Source organism: Atractosteus spatula, chromosome 28 (genome assembly GCF_055471065.1).
Source record: "Atractosteus spatula isolate fAtrSpa1 chromosome 28, fAtrSpa1.hap1, whole genome shotgun sequence".
Classification (NCBI taxonomy): domain Eukaryota; kingdom Metazoa; phylum Chordata; class Actinopteri; order Semionotiformes; family Lepisosteidae; genus Atractosteus; species Atractosteus spatula.
In genome coordinates this window covers 3,470,234-3,486,850 of record NC_142733.1, presented here as the reverse complement: position 1 = coordinate 3,486,850, position 16,617 = coordinate 3,470,234, and the positions used below count along the sequence as shown (strand labels likewise).

At 58.1% G+C, this 16,617-nt stretch overlaps 1 protein-coding gene across 5 annotated transcripts in view; it reads right to left on the bottom strand.

The window, feature by feature from the left end:
• Window positions 1-16,617, bottom strand: part of ssbp4 (single stranded DNA binding protein 4) — a 73,030-nt gene that overhangs the window by 14,035 nt on the left and 42,378 nt on the right. For 4 of the 5 annotated variants that reach the window (XM_088907511.1, XM_088907510.1, XM_088907509.1 and 1 more), the window contains exons 5-6: window positions 5,464-5,553; window positions 1,074-1,157 (exon numbers count right to left, since the gene is read on the bottom strand). In XM_088907511.1, the coding sequence (XP_088763637.1) occupies window positions 1,074-1,157; window positions 5,464-5,553 (174 nt within the window). The remainder of the gene's footprint in view (window positions 1-1,073; window positions 1,158-5,463; window positions 5,554-16,617) is intronic. The other variant, XM_088907513.1, reaches the window with a different exon arrangement.

Sequence of the window (16,617 nt, the reverse complement as noted above, 5' to 3'; positions counted from 1 at the left end):
TGTGAGCCAGCCTGGGGGCGGGGTCAGACCCAGCTGGGTGGGGCCGTGAGCCAGCCTGGGGGCGGGGTCAGACCCAGCTGGGCGGCACCGTGAGCCAGTCTGGGGGCGGGGTCAGACCCAGCTGGGCGGCACCGTGAGCCAGCTGTAAAGGTCTTGCCAGACCAGAGCAGTGTACACGCTGTCCCTGAAGATGGTCCGCGCTGTGTTTTATGAAGCAGAGGTCTCACTCCAGTCAGGATAACAACAGTGCATTATAAGGATAGGTCTGCCCTTCCACTGCTGATCCTATGGGGGCTTCAACTTTAAATTGACTGTCAACCATCTAATTGACCGAGAGGTTAAAGGTCAAGAATCAGGGTTTGCAGCCAAACAAAGAGGCAAGGCTGTCTTACTCCATATATTAGTTGCAGGTCAAACAAAAGCCTTTTTTCATTAACCTGGTCACATTCACAAAGTTCAAAGGTCACAAAAATATAGACTTCAAAAATAAAATGCTCTCATTTAGTCAGTAAGAAAGCCATTATGGTAACAAGGAGACATTAGCAGACAAACATGCAATTTATCATTGGAAGGTTTTAAGTTTTAAAGGGTTAAAGTTTAAGTTACTTATACAATTATTGCTCTTGTAGTACACATACACATTATGAAACTGCTATTTGCTAATTGCATCAGATTGCTAATTGCTGCACCTGAACTATAGTGATTTTTCATGTTCAGGTTTCAAGTGTGTTGGGTTTCCCTGCAGCACTACCTGGCATAAGCTGAAACAACATCTGCAAAGATGGGCGCACTGTGCCATGTCGGGGTGTTACAGGCCAGCGATAGGGTCAAAGTCAACTGCTCTCGCTCTCAACATTAATCTGTCCGTTTCAAGTCCTCTTCTGCCCCGAATGACCTCACGAACTTCACATGTCCAGCCCCCTTTCTCCCCTCCCCCCACCGACCTGCCGGGGCCGCCGGTGCAGAACGGCTGCACCGCACGTGAAGCACGCCGGCCTGAAAGGCGCTATATTAACGCAGGGAATGAAACGGCTAGGCCCTCTCCCTGTGCACGCAGTGCTCACTGGCCTTACCTGGCTGTGAGGTCCCATCATGGGGTTGCTGGGGTTGTGTGGGGGTGGCTGTGCGTGGGGTGACGGCTGGGAGCCGGGAGGTCCCTTTAAGAGAGAAGAGGGAGATGAGAGAGACAGTGGTGGCCTGTGCAGAGAAGTCCCTGAGCTGCCGGAGGGGAGGGGAGACCCCACTCCGACTGACCGGAATCTCATTTGGATCTGGACGCGTTTTGGATTGGTTCGGGTTACCGCATGGACCACGGGCCTCTGCGGGGGGTTTTTTTAAATGTTCGAAACGCCTTTTGCTCTTGAGCAAAATGCTGCTTCCAACGGTTCTGTCTGCCGCCCGGAAGTGTGCAAGTCCCAAGCCTGCACATCTCGTGGGAGAGAAAGCAAGAAAATTCCCAACCCCGCTGCTTATAAATAAAACGCAGGAATTTCATCCATATGTCACTAGCAGACGGAAATCAATAAAAAAATAACAAAAAGGGAAAAAAAAACAGGACCCGTTATCTCCTGCACGGTGCCAGAGATGAGGGTGGCCCAGGCTCACCTGAGAGCCGAATGCACCGCCCTCCCTCCGCCCCCCCGTGCCGAGAGAGCGCCAGGCTGCAGCCGCCTGAGACGAGCCCCGTCAGTAACTCTGCGTTCACTTAATAACGGCCTCTCCTCCATTCTGCGCCATCGGGACCGACCGCAGAACACAGGACAGCGATCAGCCGTGGGGCTCCCCTCAGAGTGACGAGACAGTGGCAGCGATGTTGGATCAGTGCTTAACGAACCAATTAGTCAAATCGTTATCTATCCAGGTAAGGACACAACGGCTTGGCACCGCTGCGCGAAAAACCCATCAGCGGCCCTGCCTGCAACGCTGAGTAGTGCCACGTAATATTCTGGAAGGGGCAGAGGGAAAGCTGGGATATTGGTGGGGTGGGGGTGTGGGTGCAGACAGGGTTGGAGGCAAGGAAAGACAGCGACCTGTAATACTGCAACAGGGACACTAGAGGGCAGTGCAGCCCTACTAATTAAGAAGCGAGTCGGCGCACAAAGAACCAAAGGAAAACAGCAGGCGATGAATGCACTGGTGTGGATCAGGGCACAACAGCTCACTTCTGCACGCGCTGTTCAAGCCATCATAGCACCACACTGGCAAATAGCACAGACTCGAGAAATTATGCTGCTGGTAATTCTGCCATACACCGAAACCACAGGCAGAAAAAGCACAGTTACAGAATTTGTCTACACTCATTTTAATTTGACACTGAAAAGTGCAGTAACTTTGTAGCATCTGTGTTTGCCCAGTTCTCCTGATCCATCAGAACTGACTGATGGATCACAGGTGTCAGACTAGTACCTGTGAATTCAACAGCCCCTGGACAGCATCTGTGCTGGAGAAATATCGCCCAGTGTCATACACAAGTGGATTCTATCCTTCCACTGCGAGATCAGACAACAAGACCGGTTTCAGAAGCCACAGAGATACAAGAGACATACTGGACACCAGGATAGCTGCTCTTGCCTGCTAGTGACCTCTCACTATCTCACTAGTAGTTGCCGCTACTACATTAACATCAAGCTGCTGGTCTTCAAGGTCACTGAAAAGCCTGGACAGACTCAGCCCGCAGCAGAGAGAAAGGCAGGACTGCGGGCCTTCAGACGTGAAGCCGGAGCCCAGTCCCTCGCTGACTTTCAACCTGCGACCTCTACCTTGACCTCCAGTATGGGACGCCCCCTCTCTCCAGCTCAGGTGCACACCTCCTCACCTGACTAGAGCTCCCAAAATACAGCACCCACCACCGAGACCCCCCAGACTCCCCGTCCTTGACCACCCAGGCTCCAGACTGAACAGAAAATCCCAGGCGAAGGGCCGAGAGCGAGAGGGCTCAGGGGGCGTGGTGGGATGGCATGGTGCCCCCAGAAAACACTTCCTGCCTCAGCCCTGACTTCAGCTCTTCCTCTCCCTGCAGTGCCCGCTGGGGCAAGTCTGACTCGGGGTATTCCCCATTTCTTCATCCTCCTCCTCCTCCTCCGTCTCTTCCATGCCTCCCACAAACTCACCCAGCACCCATGGGCCCCGTGTCTCCCTCGCGTGAGCTGGCATTTCTTCACCGCTCTGTACTCCCCCCGAGAGGAAACTGCACCCCCCAAGACCCCAGCAGGTGGGAGCTTTCAGGTGAGGCGGGGGGGGGCTGCCTCAGGTCCTCTCGGGTCCTGCCCTGCATCACGCAGAGCCACTTTCTCAAACGCCCTTTGCCCTCGTCTGGCTCAGAACCAGCCCTTTTAAAAAGCAAAACGAATTCTACGGCCCTGGCGCCTCACTGCGTGCTCCAGGGTACCAGCCACAGGAAGCCCGGACAGCACAAGGTGACCCTTCCTTCCCCTGTCAGAGATTGATTTATCGCTTTCTGCCAACACCCCAGTCTCTGCTAGGAGAGGGAGGGGGTCAGTGATGCTACACCAGCTCAGCCAGGGTCAGCAAACACCAACTAAAAACCCATAGGCCCCAAGACGAACAGGGCCGGAGCACCCCTGACTGCCTCACAGGACTGGTGCACCGCTGGCACCTTCTGACCACACCTCTGCCCTCCTGCCCGGGCCTGCAGGTCTCCTGCCTGCACAGGGGTGGCTGGATTCACTCCTGCTTGGAAAACGGGGAGCTGAAGAGATCCGGACGGAGGGAGTGTGGGGGTGGGGGGTGGGGCTCGTCCCCTGGCGTGCAGGGAGGCAGGACTGGCGGTGCCCGTGTGGCGCCCCCCTTCTTCTCTAGCCAAACGCTTCTGGTGGCGGTTTGGAGCAGAGGGGCGGCCGGACCCGGTCCTGGAGAGCCACAGTCCAGCGGGTCTGATGGGTCACCCTGCCCCCTCGAGCTCAATCACCGCTCCGGAAAGACGGGTGGGTTTTGATTAGCTCAGTATTAAGTCAGGAACGGCCGCCGGAGGGTCATGAGATCTACACGATCTGAATTTCAACTCCCCCCCCACCCCAGCCTGGGGATCTCCAGGACCAGAGATGGCCATCCCTGGCTAACAGGGCCCAATCGTAAACCCCCATGGTGGCCAGGAGCTGGGGGTGCTGCCTGGGCCAATGTAGTGACCCTTGACCTCACCTGCTGATGGACAGGGGCGTGTATGCAGGAGGGGGGCTGGAGAAAGGGGGTTACCGCAGGAGGAGAAGTGTGGGCGTTACTGGGTGAGAGCCTACAGTCAAGGCCACGGCAGACCTGCACAGGCTCAAGGGCTCTGAGGCTCCCCTTGCGAACACTCTGCAGGCAGAACAGTGTGACAAGTCTTCTCCTCCTCCAGCTCTCCCAGGGTCAGCCTAACCTCATCCTGAGGCTGAACACAGAGGGGCACCCACTGGCCGATGACCAGCTCAGGTGGACAGACAGCTGTCCTCTCGTAGGCAGGTAACAAACCAGGGTACCCTGCTCGCTCAGGACAGGGGTGGACGCTGAACCCCCACCCCGGATACTGACAGTACCAGCGCACCAAGCTCCAATCACACCCAGCCCAAAATCAGGAGGGTCACCTGCTGAACAAAACAGCTTAATTTAAGGGGGGGGGGGGACCGCCAGAGCATGATTGTGCCCCTGTCTCGGGTGGTGCTGAGGTCCTGTCTGCTGTGCACAGACTGCTGCAGCTGGGGACCAGTGCGGCAGCCTCGCTCAGGAACACAGGCGCTATTTATGGAAGGCAATCTCGCTCACGCAACCACACACACACTCACACGCACACACACAGCCTCTGATCGCTGCTCGCTCTCAGCTGCTAATCATAAATCATTAACATTCATGCAGGCCCGTGGACAGAGCCAGCCTGCAGCTCCGGGGATGACACGCAGGGGTTATTATCCTGGTAATGATGACAAGGATAAAAAACAAAACCGAACAATAAGACCGGTCACCAAAAGACGCCAAGATCTTCTGCCCCAGAAATATCCGGGAATGAAGGGTTGCATGCCACCCTCCCCTGCTGTCGAGAGAGAGGTCTGTCCCAGGTTTTTTTGCCCTGCTCCCCTGTGTCCTTTGCCCCTCGCAGGCTGGACTGCTCCTCACTGCCCCTGGACCTCCACTAGCATTCCCACAGTTCGGCACTAGGGGGCGCCACAGCCCCCTCAGTTCCAGCACACTCTCACCACCCTCCTGCACCGCCTGGCCGGGAACGTTTTGCCTTCTGCTGCGGGTGCTTCTCCACCAGCAGCCCGAGGCTGGGATTGTGGGAGCTGGGATATTTTGATGTCCTCAGCTGCTCGGCGGGCGCCCCCTAGTGTCCGCGCCAAGGTGACGCATCACAACATGTGCCAACTCCCCCACCCCTGTACCCAGAGCAGTCCTGGCGCGTCTACAGGAAGACACAGAGGCTGGGGAGAGACAGACAGGAAGGGAGATGAAGATGGGGGGGGGGGGGCTTACTTGAAAGAAGCTGGGGGGCATGGGTCCGCCGGGCATGCCGTCGCTGGGGGGCATGTTGCCCATTACTGGACTGGGGGCAGCTGCGGCACTCTGAAAGACAGACACAAACGCCAGTTAATGAAAACGCCTTGCTGGCCGAGCTCAGGCTCGGAGGATCAGAGGCCCTGGTCTCCTGAAAGCGTCCTGCAGCATCCGGAGCTGGGATTATGGCCTGCCACATCACGATGAACCCACACCGCAGTTTGGGGCAACACCTGGCTGGCCGACGGGCTTTGGGCTGGCTCAGGGGAAAGGTCAGGGTGGATGGGGACTGCACTCCAACAGATAGACATCACTGAAGCTCTGCCAGCTACACACCCAGGGCACCGCAGCTGTCGGACACACCACCCCTGCCACTCTCTGCCCACTGGTGCCTTCCGCCGAATGACCCGCCAGACCCAGGCGGTGCCGGGCAGGCGGATGAAGAGTCCCAAAGCACACTAAAACAGGGGTCCCAAGGGGAGCACTCATCAGGCACACAAGAGGACGACACCCCAAAACACTGCCGCACCCCGCTGCAAGCACAGCTTCGCTTCCAGCAAAATCCCGAGCCCCACGACAGGTCCAGGCTTCTCCAACGCCGCTTGACGCGCCTGTGCTGTAAAAGTGTCTTGAGAGGACACGTCATGAAAGGCGCTATATAACTATTGCTACCACGGGTCTTGAAACCTGTTCTCTGGTCTGAACCACAGGCTCAGGCATGTGGCAATGGTGTGACCCACCCCTCTGGGGAATTACGACGACGATGCCTCCAAGTCAGAAGCCCCCTTTAATCTCTAAGCCGCAGGAGCAAGGTGACAGTGTGAGAGTCCGGTAGCAGGCTGTGTTGGGGGACCAGGAAGCTGACCCAAGGTCTCCTTCTGTTGGGGGTCTCTCTGCCACTTACCACTAATACCAGGGCAGCAACCCGACAAACCAGACCCTCAGCCGAGCAGCGCATGCACAGAGACTATCTGCCAAGGCAAAGACCACACCACTAGATCCACAGCTGCCAAGAGCCCCCGTGCGCCCAGGACCTGCCCGTCTTCACTGGGCGTCAGCCCGAAAGAGAAGGCAACAACCCTTAACCCTCCCCCCCTCCCGTAACACAATCCCAAATCATCACCACAATGCAAACAGCGCAGCCGGCCTCTGACCCCAGCCGGGCTCAGACAAAGTCCGACCTCGGTGACCCCCGTTGGTCTCCGGGGGTCAGGGGGCGAGGCTGGGGAGGCGTGGCTAAGCTGCTCCTTCTGTGTGGCCCCCCAGAGCACGCACCATTGTCATTCGATACTGGCCAGGACCTCTATTTCACACCCCTTATTACTTTTACTACCCTGTCCTGGGAGCCAACTCCGCACGGGCTGAAAGCAGACGCAGAACAGATAAATCGACCACTTTTACATTTCTAAGAAGACACCACCTGGCTTATAGGAACTAATGTGCCCCGTTCTCCATCTTCCTGTATTGGTGTAGATATTTTCTCACTCTCCTGGAGAGTGTGAGTGCAGTGTTACCTGCACACACAGACACACAGCAGATGACAGGTCGGCTCTCATTCAGCTCATAGTTGCTAACATCTGAGAGAACAGCAGGCCTGCGGGCAGTTCACAGGCCTTGAGCCCAGGGCTGACAGGGGAGATGGAGACAAAGAGCCCCACTGCAGAGTTAGCTAAACCTCCCTCCCTCGCTCGCTCGCATGCCGCAGGTTAAGACGGCCTTCACCAGCTCCCAGCAGTCTTGCTTGGCGTCTGGAGAGAAACACGAGAGAAGCCCTGTTTTACAGCACGATGAGGAGCAAACACAGTCTTCCAGATCTCAGAGCAAAAGGTTTGCAGCAGACGGTGGGCAGCCCTGCTCCTGGAGGGCCAGTGTATCTCAAGGGTTTTATTCCCTCTCAGGTTCAATGACCTAAAGCAGCTGGTTATTGACCAGCTTAACTGGGCCAACTGAACAGCTCCTCCCAGGTCTTCAGGTGCTGCTGCTGCTTTAAAGAGTCCTGGGGGACACAACAGCCTTCCAGGACCAGGACTGGACACCCTGCAGACACACTGACCCTCCAGGACCAGGACTGGACACCCTGCGGACACACTGACTCCTCCAGGACCAGGACTGGACACCCTGCGGACACACTGATCCCACCAGGACCAGGACTGGACACCCTGCGGACACACTGACCCCTCCAGGACCAGGACTGGACACCCTGCAGACACACTGACCCCACCAGGACCAGGACTGGACACCCTGCGGACACACTGACCCCTCCAGGACCAGGACTGGACACGCTGCAGACGCCCTGACCCCTCCAGGACCAGGACTGAACACACTGCAGACACACTGACCCCTCCAGGGCCAGGACTGGACACCCTGCGGACACGCTGACCCCACCAGGACCAGGACTGGACACCCTGCGGACACACTGACCCCTCTAGGGCCAGGACTGGACAACCCTGCCCTACAATCTTAAGCTCTGCATCTTCTCTTGTTGCGTCTGATCTCTTAATGACCTAGGTGAACAATCATCTTAATCAGACCCCTGCAGGACTGTAAAGCCCCAGTGTATTAGGCCACATCTGTAACCAGAACCAAAATTGCACAACCAGCATCTCCCAGGATCCCAGCCACAGTCATCCCAAAACCCCTCCCAGATTATTCTCACTCAGCTACATTAATTGAAGGCACCCATGCCCTAGGTATTTAGGAGCATCAATGCACTAATTGCTCATCACCTCAGCCCACAGGTCATTACTTGATTACCTGGCAGCAGCTGGCAAACAGACAACTACAGAGCCCTTTATACACACACACACACCCAAGCCTGCCCGAGTTCTTCGAAAATCTGAACTGATAACCTTTGAAACGGTCTTGTCTAAAACCCACTCAAGTTCCATTTGGAAAGTGTGCCAGGGGAAAGGACAACAGCCCCCACACAGTGCCACAGCCCGTTTCTGCCAGCGGGTGGCAGTGTGGGGTTGGTCCGGCACGTGACGGCGCTGCGCGGGCACTGGCCTGCGGTCATCTAGAGATGGACCAGCAGCCCGGCAAGCGCCCGAGGCACACGGCAAGGAGAGAGGGTCCCGAGAGGAAACGCAGGTCTCTTTTCAACTGCATGGGAGAAGCTGCCCGATGGGCGAGACGGCAAGTTGGGCCTGGTCACCCGGAGACAAGCCCCCCTCCCTCTCCCGACTCGCACCCAGAGGCAAACTGTCTCAACGCCGCGACAGGCAGCTAAAGATAACCGCGACGGCATCGCGAACGATACGGGCGGCAGCAGCTGTGCGGGAGGGCTCCGCAGGAAGCTGGACGGCCCGGTGTCACCTCCCCCAGTGAAGACCCCTCGTCTCTGCCGCGCTCTTCAGTGGGCATCTGTCTGATCGGCGACACGGTTGTTCTTTCAGGTTTTTTTTCCTCTTCCTGCCAAATCCACCCCCCCGGCCCGGCCCGGCCCGGCCCCCTGCACAAACAGAGCTCTGGCTCCTGCTCTATTGTATTTAGGTTATCAAGTGATTAAAAATTTAGAAGTTTTGCTGGGGCCTGGGGGAGACAGCCGGCTGGGATGAAGCAGGGGGGGGGGGGGTTGGAGGTTCAGCCGCGGCGCGCGGGCAGGTAAGCAGGCCCCCCATTCTCGCCGTTGCCACAGCAACCCCGGCCTCGGCTCCCTCTCCAGCGCCCATTAACAGCCCCCAGGCCCGTCAATCATGCTGCAGCTCTCGGAGAAAAGCCGCACAGCCCGGGTCTTAAAGGAGACGTGGCTTTCCGCCATCCTCCCTCTCTTTCCAAACGCTGGCCGTGCTTCTCGCCCCCCCCCAAACTACAACAGTGCAGCTTCTCTCAAGGCGACGCTGTGTTTATAACAGGCCGCACCTCCGCGCTGGTCTCGTCAGCGGGCGATCTGCGAGCAGGACGGCCAGCTGCTTCCTTAACGAGCAGATCGATCTGCGCGCGGGCGCAGCGGGGGACGCCACAGCCCGCGAGTCGCCGACGTAAGGGGGGGGGGGGGGGGGTCATCGAGCGCCTCCCAGGGGCGCGAGACCAAAATGTCTCGTCTGCAGCCCTTCCTCCGCTCACCCCGGGAGAGTGATCCGAGCTCACGCAGCACGCCGGACCCTCGGGATCTGGGAGCCGGAGAGAGCCGAGGGTTCGGCCAGCAGGGTCAAGGACCGAGGCGCAGGTCTCGCGAAGTCGGCTCCTTAGGATCCCTCCCCTGACACTGCCGGAGGAATCCGATTGGTCCTCCGCCTGGCGACCGGCTCAAGCCGGCCGGGCTGTCGTTTCCTTCGGAACCGGCCCGGTGTTTGAAGACACATTTCTCTGCTCGGAGGACTAAAGAGCCAGTGGCCCCCAGGTGGTCAAGCCTACACCACACTCACCACATGCCTCTTTGCCTTTGGGCTCGGCCCTGTGTCCCTCGCGTGCCCAGGCTTGTGGACAGCACTGACAACGCAGGCCAACAGGACTCTGCCCTCCACGGGCCTGAGTCGCGCAGCTGTGCGGCTGGCCAGGCCCCTAAAGGCTCGAGCCCATCTCCTAGGCCTGGGGCTGCAATCCTGCCACCCCGTCCCCAGTAACCTGGCACTCCGCAGACAGGGCGGCGCCACCACCCTCAGCCCCACTCCAGCTGCACCGCTGGGTCTCTGAACCCTTGTGATCAACAGACCGGTGTCTTGTGGGAACCAGGCCCCTGAGCCTGGGGGAACCCCCGGGTCTCAGCACCTGCTTTTCCTCCAGCAGTCAGTCAGGTAAATCAATTAATGAGTAAAGAATCTGGCAGGGTAACGCCTCCCCTTCCCCCTCCTACAGCAGGGCCAAGGGACCGAGCATGGTGCCCGCTACGAGCCCTGGGAGCTGGGAAAGCACAAGGAGCGAGAGAGGAGATGGCAGGAGGAGGTCCTCTCCCTGGACGCCCCGCAGAGACGCCCCACCGGCCCAGAAGGCTGGGATCCCTTGGGAGCCCAAGTGGTGGCTTGATCCCTTGTCAACACCGCGGACTGCCCAAGCAACGCCTGCTTTCCACGAGCCACACTTCCCAGGTAGCGCCCTCCCTCAGGTGGCGAGGGTTAAAGATCAGGAACAGCTTGCTGGTGCACGATCACGCACAGCCCCCCGGGAACCCTGGGGCTCGAGTCTCACGGTTGGTTCCAAATCAAGTCTGCTGGGCTCGTTTTGAGGATCATGATATGTGAACCCACTGTCGTCGACTTCTCAAAGACTGAAAACATTTCACTTGTGTTGCTTTATGCTGTCAAGAGTGGGACAGTCCTTGTGGACCGTGTCCAGCTGACCGTGTGGACAACGTGTCCAGCTGACCGTGTGGACAACGTGTCCAGGCCCTCTGGTCTGGCCTGCCATAGCTTTTTTGTTGAAATACAGGGACCAAAACTCAGTTTAATGTTCTAAACGGTCTCACGTCAGGCTCCTGCCCCCCCCCAGCTGTCAGCTTTGTTGACCAGGTCAGTGTCGTTAATGACTACTAACAAGGATCCATAGCCCTGTGGCAAGCCCCACTTGGCAAGATGCTGCCCCCCCCCCCAATGAAATTCTCCGTCTACTTGCTAATTACTGTAAGAGCCACACACCCCCTCAGCTCGAGCCCAGGCTCATTAGTGCTGTTTAACCACTTGAGAGGAGAGAGGTTCGTACAAAAGTCGGTCACCTCCCAATCGAAAAGCACAACTGTCAGGAGCACAGGCACAGCAGCCATAGCGGCGCGGCTAACTGGAGGTAATCAATGCCTTTAATTAGCAAAAAGAGAGGGGGGGAACGGAGCCAGGAGGAGAAAAATGACCGTGGAGCTGTACAGAATCGGGTTCAGGCGAAAGGAGAGTGGAGGCAGGGGGCGGGACCCCCGGAGGAGGCGGGTCCTACGGGAGGGCGGGACCCCCGGAGGAGGCGGGTCCTACGGGAGGGCGGGACCCAGTAAGGAGGCGGGTCCTACAGGAGGGCGGGACCCAGTAAGGAGGCGGGTCCTACAGGAGGGCAGGACCTTGTACCTCTCTGTGGAAGAATGGGTAGGGGGAGTGGCAGCTCTGGAAATTATACTGTCCCAGCTGGTAAGGGACACAGGGTACGTATAGAGCTACTAGAAGGAGGCACGTTGATGAATGGGTCATTTTCCATCATAGCCCATTTACACTCATCAGGTACTGGGATCCGGAACAAGCTGCCCAGCCATGCAGCTGAAGCTGATGCCCCGACTGTAGCGCACTTACCAAAATCTTTTAAATCAGATAAGTCAAGAGACAAGGTCAGTCGAGAGCAGATTCTCACAACCTGACAACCTGGCCAAGATGCTCCCAAAACTGTCCTGCAGGAAAGGACAGGCGGGGCTGAACAACACCACAGGACAAGGGCCAGACAGACCATGGCGGATAGCGTCCAGCTCAGACTGCAGCGTTCCAGTCAGCACGGCCCGCTCTTGCAGTCCCGAGGGGCAGAGCGAGCGCGTACCCCCAAAAGAGAGCATGGCAAAGACGCAGCTCCGCGGAGAGGAGTCCCGCGTACAAACTCGGGCCGATCGCGGCAGGGAGGCACACCTCGCCTCGCTGCTCACCCCGGATTTCGACAGCTCGCCCCCCAAGCCAATTTCGGCTTTCGCTGGGCCTCGCTCTCCGGCGCCTCGCCCTGAAGTCTGCGGCTCAGGAGACGAGCCCAGAAATATCACCAACACACCCTGCAGCTCCCAGCTGGCAGCCCCACTGGAGCCCAGCAGGTGTGAGCCTGGCCAGTACCTGGAGGGGAGACTCCTGGGAAAGCTAAGGCTGCTGCTGGAAGAGGTGTGAGTGGGACCAGTAGGGGGCGCTCACCCTGCAGTCTGTGTGGGTCCTAATGCCCCAGTATAGTGACGGGGACACTATGCTGTAGCGGGTGCCGTCTCTCGGATGAGACGTTAAACCGAGGTCCTGACTCTCAGTGATCATTAAACATGCCCGGGCATTTCTTGATAATAGTAGGGAGTTATCCCGGTGTCTGGGCCAAATTCCACCCCTCGGCCTTTACCGTTGCCTCCAAACCATCCTCATGTATGACTGGCTTGCACTTGCCCTGCGATGGACTGGCGTCCTGTCCAGGGTGTACCCTGCCTTGTGCTCTTTGCTTGCTGGGTAGGCTCCGGCTTCACCGAGACACTGTATGGTATAAAGTAGCTTGGCAAATGACACGCGGTACACATCAGGGCGTGCCTGCCGAGGGGAGGAGGGGGTGTCATTAAAAATTTAAAGGGTTTTTGCCAGGATTGTTACCAATATCTTTCTCCCTGCCTCTCTCTCTCTGTGAGCCCCCTAAAAGAAGCCTTCTGTTGTAGAAGAGGGAGAGCAGGGGAAGGTGTGTTTTTGTGGGCAAGTGCCTCGAACTAACAGGAGGAACAACAGAGTTGTGGACATGTCAAGGCGAAAACGGAACAATATAAAAATATGAATAGCAGCGAGCAATTTAATAATGAGCTTCATAATAAAGCTCTCCAGAATGAACAGGAGGAGGCAGGACTGCAGGAGAACAAGAGGGGAGGGGGAGGTTAGGCGCACTTCTCCCTAACGTCCGCCCATGTCCTGCAGCTCATGCTATAATGAAGAGCGATTAAAAGGAATCGCTGGCACTTCTGCGGTGCTATTCATCTCAGGGGACCCCCAGGGACTTCACAGATAGGGGGCAAACCGGGTTCCAACCAAAGAGCAGCCCCACCTACTGTTCGTGACACATAACAGCCCCCCAGTACAGCAGATCAGCGAGAAACGGCTTCCAAAACTGAATGAAGGCCGAGCAGTATAAGCCCGGAGGGGAATCCAGCCAGCACCCTGAGGTTAACACCTCCCTTCTCTTACAAAGGCTCCAATGGGATCCGTGGCTCTGTGGCTCAGGACCTGCGCCTGTGGCTGGAGGGTTGCCGGTTCGTATCCTGCAGCCGGCAGAGGAATCCTACTCCGTTGGGCCCCTGAGCAAGGCCCTTAACCCCAGCTGCTCCAGGGGTGGTGTACAATGGCTGACCCTGTGCTCTGACCCCCAGCTTCTCTCCCTGTCTGTGTCTCATGGAGAGCAAGCTGGGGTATGAGAAAAGACAAATTGCTAATACAAGAAATTGTATATATGCCAATAAAGTGATCTTCATGACCAAGTAGCCAGGACCTCAGTTTGATGTCCCCCTACATCTCCAGTGTCCCCAGTCACCATGCTGCCACAATGGCTTAGAAGGAACATCGCCACCTACTGTCCACCAACACCCCTTACAGCAGCAATTTTGGTTTCGTCTCCATACTGACTGGGCCCTTGCTCAGCTCCCGAGACCCGACAGGATCGGATCAGGATCAGGCACAGAGCGGCGGGTAGCAGCGTGGCAGTGGCAAAGCCCACGGGTGCCAAGCTTCAGCGCCTTCTGGCACGGCTCGTCGCCTCCTCCGATCAAGAGCACAAAGACCCGGGTGCTCAGCCTGTCAGCGGCAGAGCCCGAGGGGGGAGCCTGGGCAGGCCCTGCCCATGAAGATGCCCTCCTCATGCACGCAAAGCCCGCACAACCGGGGCAGAGGGAGGGCAGAGGCAGGATCAGAGCTGGCTGGCTGGACACAGACACACGCTGCACCTCCACAAGGAAGATCTGGGGCTGCAGGCGGCCCCCGGGGAGCCCACCGAGAGGGAGGGAGGGACTCTCTCAGAGTCCGGGCGGACAGAGGTCCCTCCCCTCTGCAGCGAGTATCCCATCTCCCTCGCCCACTCGCTGACGCCCTGGTGGACGGCGCCAGGAACAGGGTGGCCAGTAGGACCTGGGGCAGCAGCACACAGTGAACCCCCTTCCCAGTGGGGGGTGAGGGGGGGGGGGCTGACAGCGACAGCATTCCCAGAGACAATGAGGGGTCTGTGGAGCCGCCAGAGCCTGGGGCACTGCAGGGGTGGGGGGAGGAGAAAGCAGGGAATGAGGAAGAGAAACGAAGGCGAGGGATTTATAAGCAATGCGAGTGTATTGGCCAACACTGCACACACAGTTACTTATCTGGCAATGCCAGCTTGTTGCTTTGTCCTGGAGTACCTGTGTTAGCAACGCTGGAAAATTCCTCTTTCACTCTCCATTTGACCGGGAAAAAGATTGGGAGGGGGGCAGCTGGGGAGGTGGGGTGGGGGGGGGAAATCGAGGAAGAGAAGGTAGCTAAAGCAAATAAAAGATGGAATAAAAAAAAGAACAGACAGGTGAGAGACTGGGACAGAGGAGGGAAGGGAGAGAGACCGACACATGCGGACATCACACACGCGCACGCATTGCCATGACAACACTAACCCCCCCCCCCGCCATGCCACGCACCAGCGCAGCCAGCACGGGCTTGAGGGAAAGAGAAACGGAAGAGGGGGACACTCATTACACTGCCCACCCGCACTGCCACAGGCACACCAACAGGAGGCGCTCTTCACAGCGGCTGAACCTGAAGGCAGACCAATCCAGGGGCGAGACCCCATTCAAAAATGGCGACCCTAACCGCTCCCCCAATGTAGTGCACAGGGTCTGGACTGGACTGGTAAGCCCTTGGTTGTCCACTCCCAGAGCAACAGACCTGGAACCAGAGTCCGCAGGTCAGGTCAGAGCGGGGGGGGGCAGGGAGGGGCGTGGGAATTATTTTCCCCAGTGGGCATCACGGAAGTCGCTCCCCTCTTTCTTCCCAACACCGGCAGCGTTCTAGCAGAACCCCGGATTTCCGCAACAAGAGAGCGAGAGAGCAGGAAGGGGAGAGGTGGAGGGGCCCCTCCGTGCTGCCCAGCTTTCTAGACGGAAACGTGCCCCCGTTTCGGCCTAAGAGCAGGGCCGGCAATCAGATGGGGGGCCGCGGAGGGGCTGGCGAGACGGGCTGTGCGCCCGTGGACCTGTCCCGGATCCCACTGGCTCCTGTCGAACCCCACACGCAAGCGCTCGCACAGCCATCCCGCCGCAGGGACCACCCCCCAACCCCCTCCGCTCCCCGACTTTCCCCGTCCTGGACAAGCTGTTTTTTGTTAAGACTGCAGTCCCCCACCCCCCCACCTCCACAGCACACAGCAGCAGCAGCAGCAGCAGCAGTCTGCCCCCTCTCTGTGGCCCCTCTGACACTGAGCCTTGTTCTCAACTTCTGGTAATGATTTGTGTCCCCCCTCCCCCCCCCCCCGACACACACCGTCCGGCCTCTCCTGCCGACCCCTGTCCTCGCAGCCTGCTGAGGACTCCGGCCTGTTTCCGTAGGAGTTTTCCAGAGCAACGTTCCCCCCCCGGTATCCGACGACTGTGCAGAGGTTACAGCAACCTTGGTACTGGTCGCGTCAAGAAAGGAATTCTGGGTAAAACCAAGAGGACCAGGGCTCTGTGTGGTAAATAAACACACATGGAGGTCTGTTCCCAGACGTCCCTGTCGGACAGGAGGGACGTACCCCCTAGGTGAGCGCCCCTTCCTCCGAAAAAGGAAAAAAAAAGGAACAGACTAGCTCATCTGACTTTGATTTCCGCAGTTCTTTAACTAAAAAAAAAACAAAACTCCAATCAAAGCTTTTTAGCAAATTTGCATTTAGCGAAACGGCACAGAACAACGTGTTCCAAGGAGAGGAAGAGGGCAGAGGTGTCAGGGATTCTGCCTACAGCGTGCAGCGAGAGCGTATGCGTCAGGCCCCCAGCGCCGCTCGGGGATCTCGCGACAGCCGCGTGCGACGCCATCCACAGGGCCGGCTCGGTTTAATGTGCCCAGGCTCCGAAATGCCAACAGCTCCGGAAACGTTACCAACGAGCAGGTGAAAGAGAGAGCAGCTGAAGGAGAGGTGGGCGAACGACCCCCAGGCCTTCCCAGAACCCAAACCGGGAGGAGCACTAGGACCCAGGGGAGAGGTCTTCTCCCACACCCCTCCCTCTTTTATGCTAATTCCACACATGAACACGTGTAGGCCACAACGTCCCTGGGGGGTGGGGGGGGGGAGTGTGCGTGTATGCATGTATGTGGGGGGGTCTGGGGTCGCCTGCCGCTACCCCTTCCTCCCCCTGGCCTCCGCGAGCGACACCCCCCCCTCCCTCCACCTCGACCAATGGGGGCGGGCCGGCTGCGCAGAGAAGCTGTTGTCATGGCAACGGGTCACGTCTGCGCCACGGTCCCCCCCCCCCGCCCCCAGGCATCCCGAAAGAGGAGGCACAGCCTCCTCACAGGC